Source organism: Protopterus annectens, chromosome 4.part0, assembly GCF_019279795.1.
Source record: "Protopterus annectens isolate FY-2018-M chromosome 4.part0, PAN1.0, whole genome shotgun sequence".
Classification (NCBI taxonomy): domain Eukaryota; kingdom Metazoa; phylum Chordata; order Ceratodontiformes; family Protopteridae; genus Protopterus; species Protopterus annectens.
Window position 1 is genome coordinate 559905683 of NC_056733.1, and position 16666 is coordinate 559922348.

The 16666-nt window shown below is 39.1% G+C and overlaps 1 protein-coding gene across 1 annotated transcript in view; it reads right to left on the reverse strand.

Moving 5' to 3' along the window:
• Positions 1-10853, reverse strand: part of SGSM1 (small G protein signaling modulator 1) — a 1353076-nt gene extending 1342223 nt beyond the window's left edge. The window contains exon 1 of the mRNA XM_044068489.1: positions 10785-10853. Within this exon, the coding sequence (XP_043924424.1) occupies positions 10785-10848 (64 nt within the window). The 5' untranslated portion in view covers positions 10849-10853. The remainder of the gene's footprint in view (positions 1-10784) is intronic.
• Between the last annotated feature and the right edge of the window lie 5813 nt (positions 10854-16666).

The window sequence follows — 16666 nt, forward strand, 5'->3', positions numbered from 1 at the left end:
TTCATAATAAGACTAATACCAATTTTATTCCACTGGTATTTATGCAATATACATGTTTTTAATGAATGTATTAAATGTCCTCAAATTAGACTGGTTGAAATGCCTGTTAAAGTGACAGATCAAGAACACACATGTTCAGTCCTATCAGTTTATAAGCAAACATACCACATAAAAAAAAAAATCCATAAAATAATTTTGGGGGGCGGGGCAGCTCTCTGTAAGTACCATGTGACAGGCTTTACCCCCCCCCACACACACACACACACACACACACACACACACACACACACACATTACTTTATTCTCATTCTAAGCTTGCTGCCCTTGATGGAAACACCACTCACTAAAGACATTAAAAAACACTTTCTGTGGAAGGCTGTGAGCTTTGAAACATACAAAAACAACACAAAGTGAGCATGAATGCATTGGTTTTAGAATAAACTTACATACTCACTTAAGAAGCAAGGCCTGAACTGTGATATGAGCAGTCTTTTATGGAGTAATGGAAAGCAGGCTCCTATATACGTGTTCTAACTTATCCCGGATCTTGTAAGCTAAAAATGAAACGCTGCACCAGAAGCACTACTCTCATACCCCTCACCTCACCAGATTTTCACTGAATGTCCAGATTTTTGCCTCATACTTTTTGTCTTTTCCTCATAAAATTTGTGGTTTTGTGGCAAATCACTGAGGACTGAAGTCAGTAAGCAATGACAGTCATTTAAAGTTTACACCTGATATCCTTCAGAAAATGCGTTCTAACACAACACCTTTTATTTTAGCAACTTTCTAAGGCAATAGTTAAAATTTGTCCTTATTGTCCCCCCCCCCCCCACATTATTTTTGGCTTTGTCCAGATTTCTTGTGCTTTGAGGGTGAGAGCTATGACTGCTCCGATTCCCATTTTAAAGTGTATACTAACAGTGTTGTTTTAGTTCTTTACAGAAATAATATAAGTGGGGTATATTCTATTACAAAGTGCTGGGGCAGATGTGATGCTCTTACACCATACAGTCGACATAATTAATTTGCAGATTACACTGTAAAGCATAGGTCATCAAAGTACCGATTAAATTAAAATTTATTCAGTTAAATTCAGTGAAATAAGTGAACCACACCAATTAATGACTGCCATGTACTGTACAGTGTCTTTTTTATTCGCTGTGGAGCATACCTCTCAACTGTCCAGATTTTCACAGAATGTCCAGATTTTTGCCACATGTTTTTGGTCTGTTTCTCATATAATTTATGGTTTTCTGGCAAATGGCTAAGGAATGAAGTCACTGAATTATATAATACATTTAAATTTCAGACTCCCAATCCTTTGAAAAAATGCAGGCTAAAACAAGTTCTGTTATTCTTGCAACATTCTAAGTTCATAAGAGCACTATTTAAAATCTGTCCCTGTTTTGCGGGCTTTGTTCACCCATTATTGCAGGCTTTCTCCAGATTTCCTGTGCTAAGAAGTTGAGAGGCACGTGGTGGAATAAAATATTAAGTGCAACTTTATCATATGGAAAACACAGTTACAGATTTGTTCCTCAACGGATGGACTGCTCCATTGTTTCTTTATCTGTTTGTCTTTTAAGACCAAGTAACACAATCTCAAATTCATACTTTTTGGGAACAGAGCCAACTGAATGTCTCAAAAAACATACAACTAAATGTTTAATTCAGTATTCTACCATGTGCCATAAACCATGTATTCCTCACAACACACTGCCGGCAAATTACTTAGAAAACTTAAAATAGACTTAAGATGCACATAACAGAAAAGGACCATATGTGCCAATTTGGTACATTTAGAAAACAAGACACATTCAGACAAACAGATTCTAGGCTATGCTCCCAGCTTGTGGTTAGAACTATATAAAATGCATCATTACTGTTACAATGCATGAAACCAATAAATAAAAATACTTGTTATTTAATTAATCAGACCACAGAATTTTACATGCAATAAATAAATAAACATAAACAGGATAGGGTGCTTATGATAAAACACTTGATTTGAGTAGTCTGACTAAAATAAAACCAATTCTGACAATTTCTGCACAAACTAAATGAAACGTCTTTATGCCACTGAAGTTTAGAGCTCTTATTTTAAATTTGTATATTACTCAGGTGTGTTGTAGATAAAATATATCACTTTTGAATGAAATTATAATATTTTTCAGCAAAGCTTGTTTTATTCAGATATCATATTATCATTGCCAGAAGAAAACAATGAGAATACAAGGGAGAACATCCAAAAAAAAAACTTGTAAATAAATTAATTTCACGCTGACTTTTATTATTGTTCACACAGCCATTGTCTCCATAAGGAATTTTATAAATATGAAGGTATATCTGTCTCTAGAAAGATAACACTGAGAAGAATTCTAAAATGTCATTCTCAGCCAGAATATATTTTTAAAGATTTATTCCACAAAAAAAAAAAAAACAATGATAAAGGAGCACTTGTATTTCTGCTTTGCTTCCTACACAGGGTTGTTATCTTTCTCAATAATGCCATCAAAGGATTTGAAAGAGGCCTAATTCTGTGGAAGGCCTCATCAGGAGCTCTTGATGAACTGCAGTCCTTACTGGTTTTCCAGATTTGTGTATATGATCTTTAAGAGTTTGAATTAGTGGTAATAGAGCTCAAGGACCGAGGATGTACAAGCAGAAAACAATTTCTACAAGAGAAACGGCATTGTTGCCTGAGTCATCATCACTATCTTTTCTTCACAAAGCCACTGGTGCAGAAATACAACTACCACACTAACACTGCTCAGTATCCCTACTAACCAAATGAAGAATTAAGTCTAAAAAGACACTGTGCAAACTGAATCTGAGAGGATTATCAACTGCAATCAAGAAGAGTTCATTTACTAAAAAGGCAGTAACAAAATATAGCTGCTGCTCAGTGTACAACACAGAAGCAAACGTGACACATTTTGTTTGTTTAATTTACTACACAAGTAGAAATCAGTTGGGAAATAAAGCAGGTGCAAAGGTTCATACCATGCCTACCTGTTGTCCCACTTGTTTCCCCCATCTATTCTTTGACATTTTAGTTATAGCCTGCACTCCTTACGTGCTCCTGTTTTACAGCCCTTTTCTTCATGATTTCATCCCCATAGTATCCTTCATTCATAAATTAGATTCACACTTTTTTCTCTGTTGTTCAGACTGATATATCCCTCATCCAGATTTTTAAACCTGTCATCATATAGCTATATTCTACTCAACGTCTCCCATGTGACTGTTTCTTATTCTGTTCAGCTTGTTCCACAACCCATAGATATTTCAAGTCTACAATGCTTCTGCATCTCCTCACGAGTGCTGCCTTTCACTACCTCCACTCTCCTTCCTATTTACTTCTTTTATCTTCTGTAACACCTTCTTATGAATTAATTTCATAAACGCACCAAACCCTTGTAAGTTAAATGTCCTCAGTCTCTCTGTACCGTAAATATGTGTATGTGCATACAAATAAATACTCTAATTCTGTATACTCACTTGCTATTCATCGTTCTTTTTATGTGTTAAAGTAACTGCAAACATTTACAATGTAGAGCAATGTGATGAGGTTATGCATAGTGTACGTAATGTGAAACATTCTAATGATATGCGTTCTAAACATGTTTCCCCAGGAAAAACAAAAAAAAACAACAAAGGGCATCTCTGCCGCTTAGTGCATCCCGGTCAATCTCAAATCCCTGCAGTCAAGGAACCTATAAAGACCTAGACAGACACTGAACCTATCGCTTGGACCAAGTTTAATTTTCTCCATGAAAAACAAAAAAAAAAAAACAAAACAATAAATTATGTCTCTGCCGCTAAGTGCATGTAAGCTACTGTAGGGTTTTTACTGCCCCTCTAGTCACAATTTTGTTTACTGTATAAGCCCTACTATTTTATTTCTTGACTTATGGTAAGCGACTCCCGACTGCATGGACACGTACGAGGACTACCCCTCTCTCATGTCTAATCTGTTGTACCTCCATGTTTTCCCCACTAGGTGGCACTAATCTGTTGTACCTCCATGTTTTCCCCACTAGGTGGCACTAATCTGTTGTACCTCCATGTTTTCCCCACTAGGTGGTGCTCCATAACTCCCCTTCTTACCTAACAACACAGACTGTTCAAGCGCTACTGCTGCTTGCTTACTTACCAGGGACCCTTCTAAGTTCTGGCAACATTACCAGCTTGTGGAATAAATTAAAAGTAAGTGCCACTAACCCTACTTCAGACTATCTATTCTTCACACTCCAATTCCAACCAACAGTAACTACAAATAAATGTGCCCTGACTTTACCTACTTTCACTGATACTTTTTCCTTTGACTACTCACTTCTGCTGAGGATGTTCTGTTTCACTCTCACTCCCTGCCCCCTCCCCGGGCCCTAGTCTCAATACCATCTCCCTGTGCATCACCTAACCTACCACGTTCTAGCCCCCAGCCCCCACCTCCCACCTCATCTATTTGTACTGCCCATTATCTGTGGCGCCATTCCTATTGCACATACTCTCCTCAAAATAGTCTGTAGTCCCAGCGTGAAGTGTGCATGCCTGTAAGGTGCTCTAACTGTATTTTTCCAGTGTAAATTGTATACTGTAAGTTTAATGTGCACGCCGGTTAGGTGTTTAAATTGCTTACCTTAACTGTTAATGCCAACAGCTGTGTTACCAGAAGCTGTGGAATATTGTTGCATACACGCCAGAAAAACATGCTATTTTTCACCTTATCTATATTTTTAAAGCTATCTAAGCTATAGAATATAGTTGTGCACATGGCAAAGGGTGCACTATTGCTTATCTTATCTCTCCTTTCCAAGTTCTGATACTTATGCAGACTGCACGCCGGTAAGGCATTCTAATTGCCTATCTCATTGCAACTATACATAACTGCGATATCTATAGTGTGCTGCACTAGTTATGAATGCTACTTTTCAATGGTCTGATCAAATCACTGTTGAATGCTCTGTTTCTCTTGTTTTAAAACTGTTATATGCAGTGGCCTCTTAATGCAGTCTGTAGATGTCCAGCTCTCCTAATTACTCTATGCTGCAAACAGCTTGTTATACTGTGTTTAGTGTGCTGAGATAGTTAATATACTGTATATTAGTTGCACGTGGTTCGGGAGATACATATATTGCTAAAAGCTACAACTACATGTTTTCTGTGTGGAATGTAAAGGTCTGAACTGCATATCAAAGTATACTGTGCATTTCTAGTGTTTTACTGTCATCTGCTCTGCTGCTCTCTTTTCTGCTACTAACCCCCTCTAAGTCTGTGTCCACCTACCGCATGCAGTATTCCAGCCTTCCTCCTCACTGTTCCTGTCTTACCTTCCACTCCACTCACCTCTCTCACTTACCCACGCTCTCCCTCTACACCCTCCATACTCTCACTTTCTTCTTACATCCACAGGCAATAACTCTCCCTTTTTTTTGCTGTTTTTTTTCTTCCAGCCCGCTCGGTCTCAACTCCCTGCAGTCCAGGAACCTATAAAGACTTAGAGAGACACTGAACCTATCTCGTGGACCAAGTTTAATTTTCCCCAGGAAAAACAAAAAAAACCCCAACAAAGTATGTCCCTGCTGCTAAGTGCATATAAGCTACTACGGGTTTTTTTACTGCCCCTCTATTCACAATTTTCTTTACTGTATAAGCCTTAGAGTTTTATTTCTTGACTTATGTTAAGCGACCCCTGACTGCATGTACACTCATGAGGACTACCCCTCTCTCCTGTCTAATCTGTTGTACCCCATATTTTCCCCACTAGGTGGCAGCAGTGCTCCATAACTCCCCTGCTTGCCTAACACCATAGCTTGTTCAAGCGCTACTGCTGCTTGCTAACTCCAGGGACCCTTCTAAGTTCTGGCAACATTACCAGCTTGTGGACTAAATTAAAAGTAAGTGCCACTAAACCTACTTCAGACTATCTATTCTTCACACTCCAATTCCAACCAACAGTAACTACAAATAAATATGCCCTTACCTTACCTACTTTCACTGATAGGTTTTCCTTTGACTGCTCACTTCAGCTGAGGGTGTTCTGTTTCTACCTGCTCTGTAAGCCCTTCAGGCACACTCCACTCCCCTACCTTGCCCCCAAATCCCACCCAACCTCAGTACCTCTACACTTATACTCACAGCACCGCACCCACTCTCTTATAACCAAATAGACTCATCCCATCCTCCACTAATAATAATTCCTCTCCTCTCCCACCCCTTACTTCTTAGTCCCGCCCTGCTCACCATCCCTCAACATCCAACCATACTTGTAACATCCCTCATCTCAATTTCTAAATAACCATGTCCACAAAACCTACCTCATTCATAACTCAAATATTTCTTCTTCTCATCTTATCCTATCTAAGCTATCTCACCAGACCTCTTAATACCAGCCACTCTCCCCCCTTTTATATAACAAATTTGCTCCCCTTAGAACACAGGCACTCTACAACCTCCATATCCCCCTGTCTATACTTCTTCTCTAACTGTTTACTTTTCCCCTACAAACTCATCCCAACTTACAAATACTCTACTTCCACCCTACGTACCCCTACTCCCACAAAACACAAGACTCTCAAACTAGATATTAAACAATCTAAGTACCTATTTTTCCATATTCATCAACTTACCATCCTTCTCTCTGGCGACATGCATCCTAACCCTGGTCCCTCACCCCCATACAATTCAAATGCCCCCCTCTTACTCCCCCCTCAACAGGAAAATCTCTCTTTTTCACATCACTGAATGCTGAAAGTATACGTAACAAAATCCCCAACCTCCATGCCTGACTTGTCCATAATCAACCAGACATCCAGTCCATCTCTGAAACATGGCTGAAACCCAGTATAAAAGACTCTGAAATAATACCCCCAACTACTGTATCATTAGAAAAGTCAGAACTCATAAAAAAGGTGGTGGAGTTGCTCTCCTCTACTCATCCTCCCTCTCAGTTACTCCCTACACTAAATCTATCCCCCAATTCGCTAATGCTGAATTAATTCTGGCCCTACTTCAGATAAACAGACATAAATGTATATGTATAGCCTCCCTCTATATCCCTCCTGGATACAATATCCCTATCCTTGAAGATATTCTGTCCTGGTTTTCTTTACCAATGAAACTATAATCCTAGGTGACGTAAATATTAACTGGGCTACCATTCAATTGGCAACAAACCCCCTAAACATAAACCTCTACAACTTCTCTCAGCTAATCAACTTCCCAACCAGACCTTCTAAGGACTTCTAAGGACTACTCCTCTGGAAGCTCCCTTGACTGGATTCTGGTCTTTCACCCACATTACATGTCCGATAGCGGTACCCTCCCTGACTCTCTTAGTGATCGCTTTCCCGCTTTTGCTCATTGCCTTTCCTCCTCCTTACAACTGTCTCACTCCTATATTTCCACATGCTCCCTAAAAAACTTCAACCCCAATACTTTCTCCAACACACTAAAACATATAAACTGGAGCCCTCTAAAAACTCTCTCCTTAGAAAATGCCATTACCTACTTTAACACAACATTCTTAAACCTTTTAGATACCACTGCCCCCCCTGAAAACAAAAAGAATTAAAAGTAACACTGTTCCTTGGTTAACCAAAGATACCTCAGCTGTCATGCATCTCTGAGCTTGGAAACGCCACCAGAAAAATAAAACTTCCCTCTCCCTTAACAAGTACAAAGTACTTTGGAACAGAGTTAAAAAAACGTATTACATCAGACCGTAAATCCTACTTCTCCATACTCCAAAATAACCATAAGACTAACCCTAAAAAGTTCTGGGATGGTATCACCACCCTACTTAACCCAGGTAGAAAGGAAAACCCCCTGCCCTGATCCAAATGCCTCCGACATGAACTTAGCCACCCAATTTAACTCTTTCTTCATTGACTCCATAAGCAAGTTAACATCATCCTTCACCAATGATCATACATCCACTCCTTTACCTTCCCCGTCTCTTCCTCTTAAGCACTTCCACATCCCTACCTCCTCCCTTCTCTATGAAACCCATCTCTAAAGCTACTATAAAAAAACTTCTCCAGAACTTGAAACGATGCACCAACGCCCCTGATAATATTCCTTCATACTTTTTAAAAGACAGCTGCAGAAGCCATTGCCTTCCCCATCTGTATTCTAATAAATCAGTCAATCTAAGAAGGCCATGTACCCCAACTTTGGAAAATGGCCTTTATTATTGTCCTTCATAAAGGTGGCAACAACAATAATATCCCCAATTTTCAACCTATCGCCATCTTATCCCCATCTCTAAACTTCTTGAAAAATGTATCCACCTACAACTCCTACCCTATCTCATAGGCAACCACCTGCTAACTCCCACACAACATAGATTTAGGCCTGGCCACAGCACTACCACTGCTCTCCTTCCTTGAGACTATTAACAAAGCCCAGGACTCTGGCTGCACTGTCTACCCTCCTTTTAGATCTCTCAAAGGCATTCGATACTGTCTCTCACAACCTTCTCTTAACTAAACTCTCTAATCTAAATCTATCCATCTCCTCCATGAATTGGTTTACCAGCTACCTCTGTAATAGGCAACAAGCAGTCAAACGGAAAAAGCTACCTCTCCATTCCTCAATACTCCCATAGGTGTACCCCAGGGCTCCATTCTTGGGTCCCTACTTTTCAACATTTTCATAAATGACTTCCACCACTACAAACCTAATGCAAAACCTATCCAGTATGCCGATGATTCAACAATTATCTGCTCTGCCATCTCCACCTCTACTCTCATAAAACTAACCCAAGATGCCTTCTCTTCCACTGAATAATGGATGTTTGATAACCACCTAGCACGCAATGCATCAAAAAACAAACTTATGATATTTACCCCTTCTAAAACCACCTCCATTGACAATAACTCATTATCAATCATCAGTCAGAATAATATACCTCAAGAAATATTATCCAATGCAAAACTTCTAGGTGTCCTCATTGATGATCAGCTTAAGTTTGATAACCACCTACAAACAAATATAAAAAAAACACACCAGAAACTAGGTACGCTCTACCACCACAAACGTTACCTCACTCCCTCCACCAAGTTTGTTCTCTCTACCACATATCTCATCCCCTCTCTCCTATATGGTGCCCCACTCCTTACTAACCTACAATCTTCTCTCAAGACAAATCTCTCTTCCTGCTACAACAAAATTTCCAAGTTTGCCACAGGCGATAGATCCTCCACCCATCACTGTACTGCCCTTCATAAACTAAATTGGCTTGAGCTGCCCAATTATCTTACCTGCATTCAACTCACCCATGCACACAAACTCATCTTCAGCCCCTCTCTTTGCCCCTCCCTTGCCTCCACCTTTAAAATACACCAACCCAACAGACTCTTAAGGACTAATACCCAAAATCTAATTGAATTACACAAGCCTGCCCACCCATCAGGTAAACATCTACTGTCCTTCTCTTTAGCACGCCTCTGGAACTCCCTGCCACCTCTTATCCATACCACTGGCAGTCTCTCTACCTTTAAAACCTTGCTTCACTCACACTTAACATCCCGCTGGGAATGCTCCTGCTCCCATCCTACATGAACTTCCTCAGTAACTCACCTCATTTCTTACCCTCCCTCCTCCCTCTCTTCTTTTCCACCCCACTTCATACTATCTACCTCCCCACCTCCTTCTTTACTCTCTTCTCCAAACTTTTCCCACTCTGCTCATCTTTCCCTAAGCTCCTATAAACCATGTATCCCTTGCCCTACCGTTATATTTCCTCAAACGGACAAATGTATTTGTAAATATCGACTTATGTTTTTTAACTTCTGTTTTATGCAATGGTAGGAAACAGCATATTTGTAAATATTCACTTATAGTCTTTATAACTTTTGTTTAAGAATTTTACTAAATTGTACCTTCAAATACCATGTTTTTACCTGTACTTCTTTTTATTATATTACTATAACTTGTTTTTATTATGTTTTTACTATGTTATGTTGTCTTGATGGAGCTTTTCTCCCCGGACTCCATTGAAAATGGGCTCTTCTCGCCCAATGGAGCATCCTGGCAAACAAACTTCAAATACATAAAATAAAAATAACAAATGTGAGCAGTATTCACTATATGCTTGCATTATGAAAAGGTCATACTGAGCAATGTTGTCTAAAAGTAACATTTAATAACCTCTGCGCTATCTATAGCTAATGAATGAAATGGGTGTCCCAATTCACCAACCTGGTTACAAACACTTACGTAGAAGTATTACTGCAGATGTGCCCCCAACCAAAATGTAGTTTGCTGGTGCTTACAATTCTGTGATGGACAGATGTACAGTTTTTACTTATGGGCATAGGCATTCCTCTTAACCTTTAACCTGCAGAGTTAGGGACAAATCTGGAAGTTCCTTAAGCTGCTACAGATCACTGTGATCTTATAAAAGACTGGAAATCACACAGTGGAAACTCACATCCCTGTTAAATTGTTGCCCAAAAGGAAGAAAGGGCAATTGCTCAACATTCTACTGCCAGCTGATACACAAAAAGAAAAAAATACATCAAAGCAGCAATTAGTTTATGTTATTAATTCAAAAAGTTGGATTTTGTAAGGTAACACGATCAGGCTATACACTAATGTGAAGACCATGAGCTACCTAGACTTATAATCTGAATGCAGTACTGATAAGAAAGGCTCGACATGAATTTACACTCAGTGCCCAACCTGACACATTTACTGACAACTCTGTACTCACAAGTTTTATTACAGAAAGATTGCTGCAGCACTTCAGATGTGTGTAACTCCAGGAGACTTACCACAGAAAGAAATAATATGGCTGCTGTCTTCATGAACAAATTTCCTGGTCACAGCCTCTTCCATAATCTGTTTCACCTGCAAGGAATGGAAAGTAATTAGCATTAAAATGACACACGGTTATGAGAAGACAGATCATTTCTTTAACATTTTGGAACCGTAGCACTTAAAATGACAGAGGTCAACATTTTTGTTTGCTCTGCTTTGTCATTAAATATGACAGAATAGGATTTTATAGAACAAATTAAATCAGAAACATGAAACATGCTCTGAATAACTAACCAGGAGTCATATGAAACATGCTCTAATTAACTAATCAGGAGACCATGACAGAAATACATCTTCTCTGATATTTTACAACTATATGTATCATAACTTCCATGCCTCAGACATTTTCATAAAGGTTAGGTAGGGATACTTACGACTTACGCAGTAATGGTCAATCACACTTTGTTTATGCCAGCCAAAATGTAAAGGTTTCAGCTCTTTTTAACTACATGCATTTCTTAAAAATTTATTTGTCTAAACTGGTTTCGATCTGGGTTGAAGATAACATTCAGTGCAGGCCCAGTAGCACTGTTTGGTTTAGTGACCTGCTCAAAGCCACATCAGACAAATGGAAAATGAGGGAATAAAAGCTGGAAATAAAAGGCTAAATATCATTAGCAACTCAGTACTTTAATCCTCTGCACTAAACTGCCAGAAAGGGATTTAACTGAATAGTTTGCTGTGGTTATTTAAACTGTCATAACGTCTGAGTAGGTGTATGAGTTACTAAAGTATCTGCTGATACTTTTGTCTTGTCTTTGCTATGCTACTGTCTGACTTCCTGCATCTCTTAGAAGAGACAGATAATACTCCACAGTGGAGTTATTTATTTAGGGTTGTGACCTACCTCAAACGATAGATTTTTCACAACAGAGTGGATACTGAAGGGCTCTTAAAAGGGCTTTGTAAAGCTACTCACTTTTTAACACATTTTCAGATAAAACAAGCAACTATATACAAATTATAGATATAAAAATATAATTTCAAACATATTAATTATGTACAATAAGTTTCACAGACTACATTTCAAATAGCATATTTAATATATGGCCTCATTTAAAGACTAAACTCATCTAACTCTTTGCATTATTTTGGTGCAATCCTCAGGAAAGCCATGCAATAGTATACCACCTATATTGCCTGTATAAACTATTTAAATGGTAAAGCCACATTTCCACCCTCTCGCTTTCTGTCTGTATATATATATATATATATATATATATATATATACACACACACACACAAACATCGCACACACATATTGTCTGCCATTGTTCCATGTGTTGCAATGTCTTTATATATTTATACCATTAAACATGTTGAAAATAATTTTTTCATTGTTCAGATATTGCACAGTCCTCTTACACTATATGTATCATTATTACATGTCTGTAAATACAAAGCTAAAATACTAAACTTGCCAGAACTGTGGCCTAGAAGGATAAGCCCGACTAGAGTTTTATTAGTGGCTCAGACTATGGAGTGGCACAGACAGGCTTTTTGTGTGAGACTGTAATTATCACCTTACTTCTCATCACCCTACTTCCCATCACCCTATTTCTCATCACCTTACTTCTCATCACCTTAGTTCTCATCACCCTACTTCTCATCACCCTACTTCTCATCACCCTACTTCTCATCACCCAACTTCTCATCACCTTACTTCTCATCACCTTACTTCTCATCACCTTACTTCTCATCACCTTCCTTCTCATCACCCTACTTCTCATCACCCTACTTCTCATCACCTTACTTCCCATCACCTTACTTCCCATCACCTTACTTCCCATCACCCAACGTCTCATCACACTACGTCTCATTACCCTACTTCCCATCACCCTACTTCTCATCATACTACTTCTCATCACCTTACTTCCCATCACCCTACTTCTCATCACCCTACTTCTCATCACCCTACTTCACATTACCCTACTTCTCATTACCCTACTTCTCATCACCTTCCTTCTCATCACCCTACTTCTCATCACCCTACTTCTCATCACCCTACTTCCCATTACCCAACGTCTCATCACACTACTTCTCATCACCCTACTTCTCATTACCCTACTTCTCATCACCTTACTTCTCATCACCTTCCTTCTCATCACCCTACTTCTCATCACCCTACTTCTCATTACCCTACTTCTCATCACCCTACTTCTCATCACCCTACTTCTCATCTCATCACCTTCTCATCACCCTGCTTCTCATCACCTTACTTCTCATCACCCTACTTCTCATCACCTTACTTCTCATTACCCTACTTCCCATCACCTTACTTCTCATCACCCTACTTCCCATCACCTTACTTCCCATCACCTTACTTCTCATCACCCTACTTCTCATCACCCTACTTCCCATTACCCAACGTCTCATCACACTACTTCTCATCACCCTACTTCTCATTACCCTACTTCTCATCACCTTACTTCTCATCACCTTCCTTCTCATCACCCTACTTCTCATCACCTACTTCCCATCACCCTACTTCTCATTACCCTACTTCTCATCACCTTACTTCTCATCACCCCTACCACCCATCATCCTACTTCCCATCACCCTACTTCCCATCACCGTACTTCTCATCACCTTACTTCTCATCACCCTACTTCCCATCACCCTACTTCTCATCACCTTACTTCTCATCATCCTATTTCTCATCACCTTACTTCCCATCATCCTACTTCCCATCATCCTACTTCTCATCACCTTACTTCTCATCACCTTACTTCTCATCACCCTACTTCTCATCACCTTACTTCCCATCATCCTACTTCCCATCACCTTACTTCCCATCACCCTACTTCTCATCACCCTACTTCCCATCACCCTACTTCTCATCACCTTCCTTCTCATCACCTTCCTTCTCATCACCCTACTTCTCATCACCCTACTTCCCATTACCCGTCTCATCACACTACTTCTCATCACCTTACTTCCCATCACCCTACTTCTCATCATACTACTTCTCATCATACTACTTCTCATCACCCTGCTTCTCATCACCTTACTTCCCATCACCCTACTTCTCATCATACTACTTCTCATCATACTACTTCTCATCACCCTGCTTCTCATCACCTTACTTCCCATCACCCTACTTCTCATCACCTTACTTCCCATCACCCTACTTCTCATCATACTACTTCTCATCACCCTGCTTCTCATCACCTTACTTCTCATCACCCTACTTCCCATTACCCCTCTCATCACACTACTTCTCATCACCTTACTTCTCATTACCCTACTTCTCATCACCCTACTTCTCATCATACTACTTCTCATCATACTACTTCTCATCATACTACTTCTCATCACCCTGCTTCTCATCACCTTACTTCTCATCACCTTACTTCTCATCACTCTACTTCTCATCAAGCTTTAAGTGAACGAGCTTTCCAACTTTATATTTCATCTAGCCTGACTTGGTGATTAGCGTTTCTTATGGAAAGATCTTGCCAGTGCAGTTTCTATTTCACACTAGCAATAATTTTTTGTGTGGTCTTTTCTCTTTTCTCTATGGTTATGCAACAAGAGAGTTAACATATACACATTATGGGGGGATGATGTTCCCAATGCAGGAGTATGATGGGAGCTTGCTACTTTTAGAGATATATTGCAAGGAGCTAAAACTTCCACCATTTTCTTTATTTAGTTTAAGATTCATCTATTTGGAACTTACGGAAATGTGGGGGAAATATTTGCAGTGCAGGGTTTTACTTGTGACTGCAATAGTTTTACTGTGCTTTCAGACTGCCATTGTTCCATGTGTGGCAGTCTGTGTGTGAATAGCAACAAATTCAGGCATGCCAGCTCTGATACACACACACACACACACACACACACACACACACACACACACACACACACACACACACACACACACACACTCACACACAATGTTTCATCAGCCCAAGTCAGTATGATGTTCTTTGGAATTTTAAATGCAGTTGAACTTCAAACTGTCAACATATCTGACTTTGCTTCATGTAGGTATGTCATTTGTTCAAATATTACCCATTATATGTGTTCAACGTTTATGGCACAGAAAGGCATCATATTTATGCAGAAATCTACAATGGCATGAATTTACATGTTATATGTCCTATTGACATTACAAGAGGTAATAAAATGTGTCTGTTATAAAATGCTGAGTAATTCTGCCTATGACATCCAGACTTGTTTCCTACTCTGCCCTACATTACCCTATATTAAGCACACAGGTTTACAGACATCATGATCTATATATTTTATGATACAATCTTTATGGGACCAGTTACAATTAACTGCATTAAATAAGACAATGAGAAAGCTTCATTACTTTACATTGTTTTATGTGAAAGAATATTTATGATATTTAGTAGGAAGACAGAGCACTGAATTTTGACAGCCCAGTTAAAACAGTTTGTTAAGGTAATCTTGCAATGAAATATTTCATGTGCCTTATAATAGCAAGGGATATAGAATCTAGAAAGTATGAGAACTACATGAAAGTAAAGCTTGATCTGTACTGCAGTTACAACCAAGTACTTCCACCATTCTACAAAACAAAACTAATGCTGTAACAGCTAACTAGAATATTTGTAAATTAGTGCGATAATAATTAAGATGTGGATAGAGTAAGCTGCCAACATAATGAAACCCTAGGTATTCAAATTGCCACTCAGGCAGTAAATTACTTCTTAAATGAAAGGGAATAAAACAATCTTTATGGACATAAGATAAGAAATTATAAAAATTACAGCAAAGAATGATAACACTCATAACAGAATTTTTTCACAAACATATGTATTTAATAATATAATCTAATGTACAGTAATGAACTGTAAATATATAATGTTCAGTTACAAAACACCAGTCACTAAACATAAAACAAAGCAAATCAGTATTTTATATTGCAAAAGGCAATATAAAACAAGAAAGAAATGTAAAAGGTAGTACAAAAAATTCTAAAAAGTTGTTTATTTTCTTTACATGCTTGCCTTAGATTCAGTTTTCAAACTATAAAATCTACCTTCTTCCATTTGCTGCAAATAGAAAAATTATCGTCTATTTCTTTCTGAGTTAAGTCTTCATTGAGTAAGGAATCAATCAGCAGAATTCATAGTCACAATCTATATACTGTATACAAGAGTCTCTGCATAGCTTGTTTCTACCACTGGAGGAACAGAGATATGATGTAAAGACAGGATCACACTGCTATCAGTTGTTGTTGTCTTCGCTTTTCCCAGTTAGGTCGCCACAGCGAACTCCTACTCCCTCCACCAAGTTTGTTCTCTCTACCACATATCTCATCCCCTCTCTCCTATATGGTGCCCCACTCCTTACTAACCTACAATCTTCTCTCAAGACAAATCTCTCTTCCTGCTACAACAAAATTTCCAAGTTTGCCACAGGCGATAGATCCTCCACCCATCACTGTACTGCCCTTCATAAACTAAATTGGCTTGAGCTGCCCAATTATCTTACCTGCATTCAACTCACCCATGCACACAAACTCATCTTCAGCCCCTCTCTTTGCCCCTCCCTTGCCTCCACCTTTAAAATACACCAACCCAACAGACTCTTAAGGACTAATACCCAAAATCTAATTGAATTACACAAGCCTGCCCACCCATCAGGTAAACATCTACTGTCCTTCTCTTTAGCACGCCTCTGGAACTCCCTGCCACCTCTTATCCATACCACTGGCAGTCTCTCTACCTTTAAAACCTTGCTTCACTCACACTTAACATCCCGCTGGGAATGCTCCTGCTCCCATCCTACATGAACTTCCTCAGTAACTCACCTCATTTCTTACCCTCCCTCCTCCCTCTCTTCTTTTCCACCCCACTTC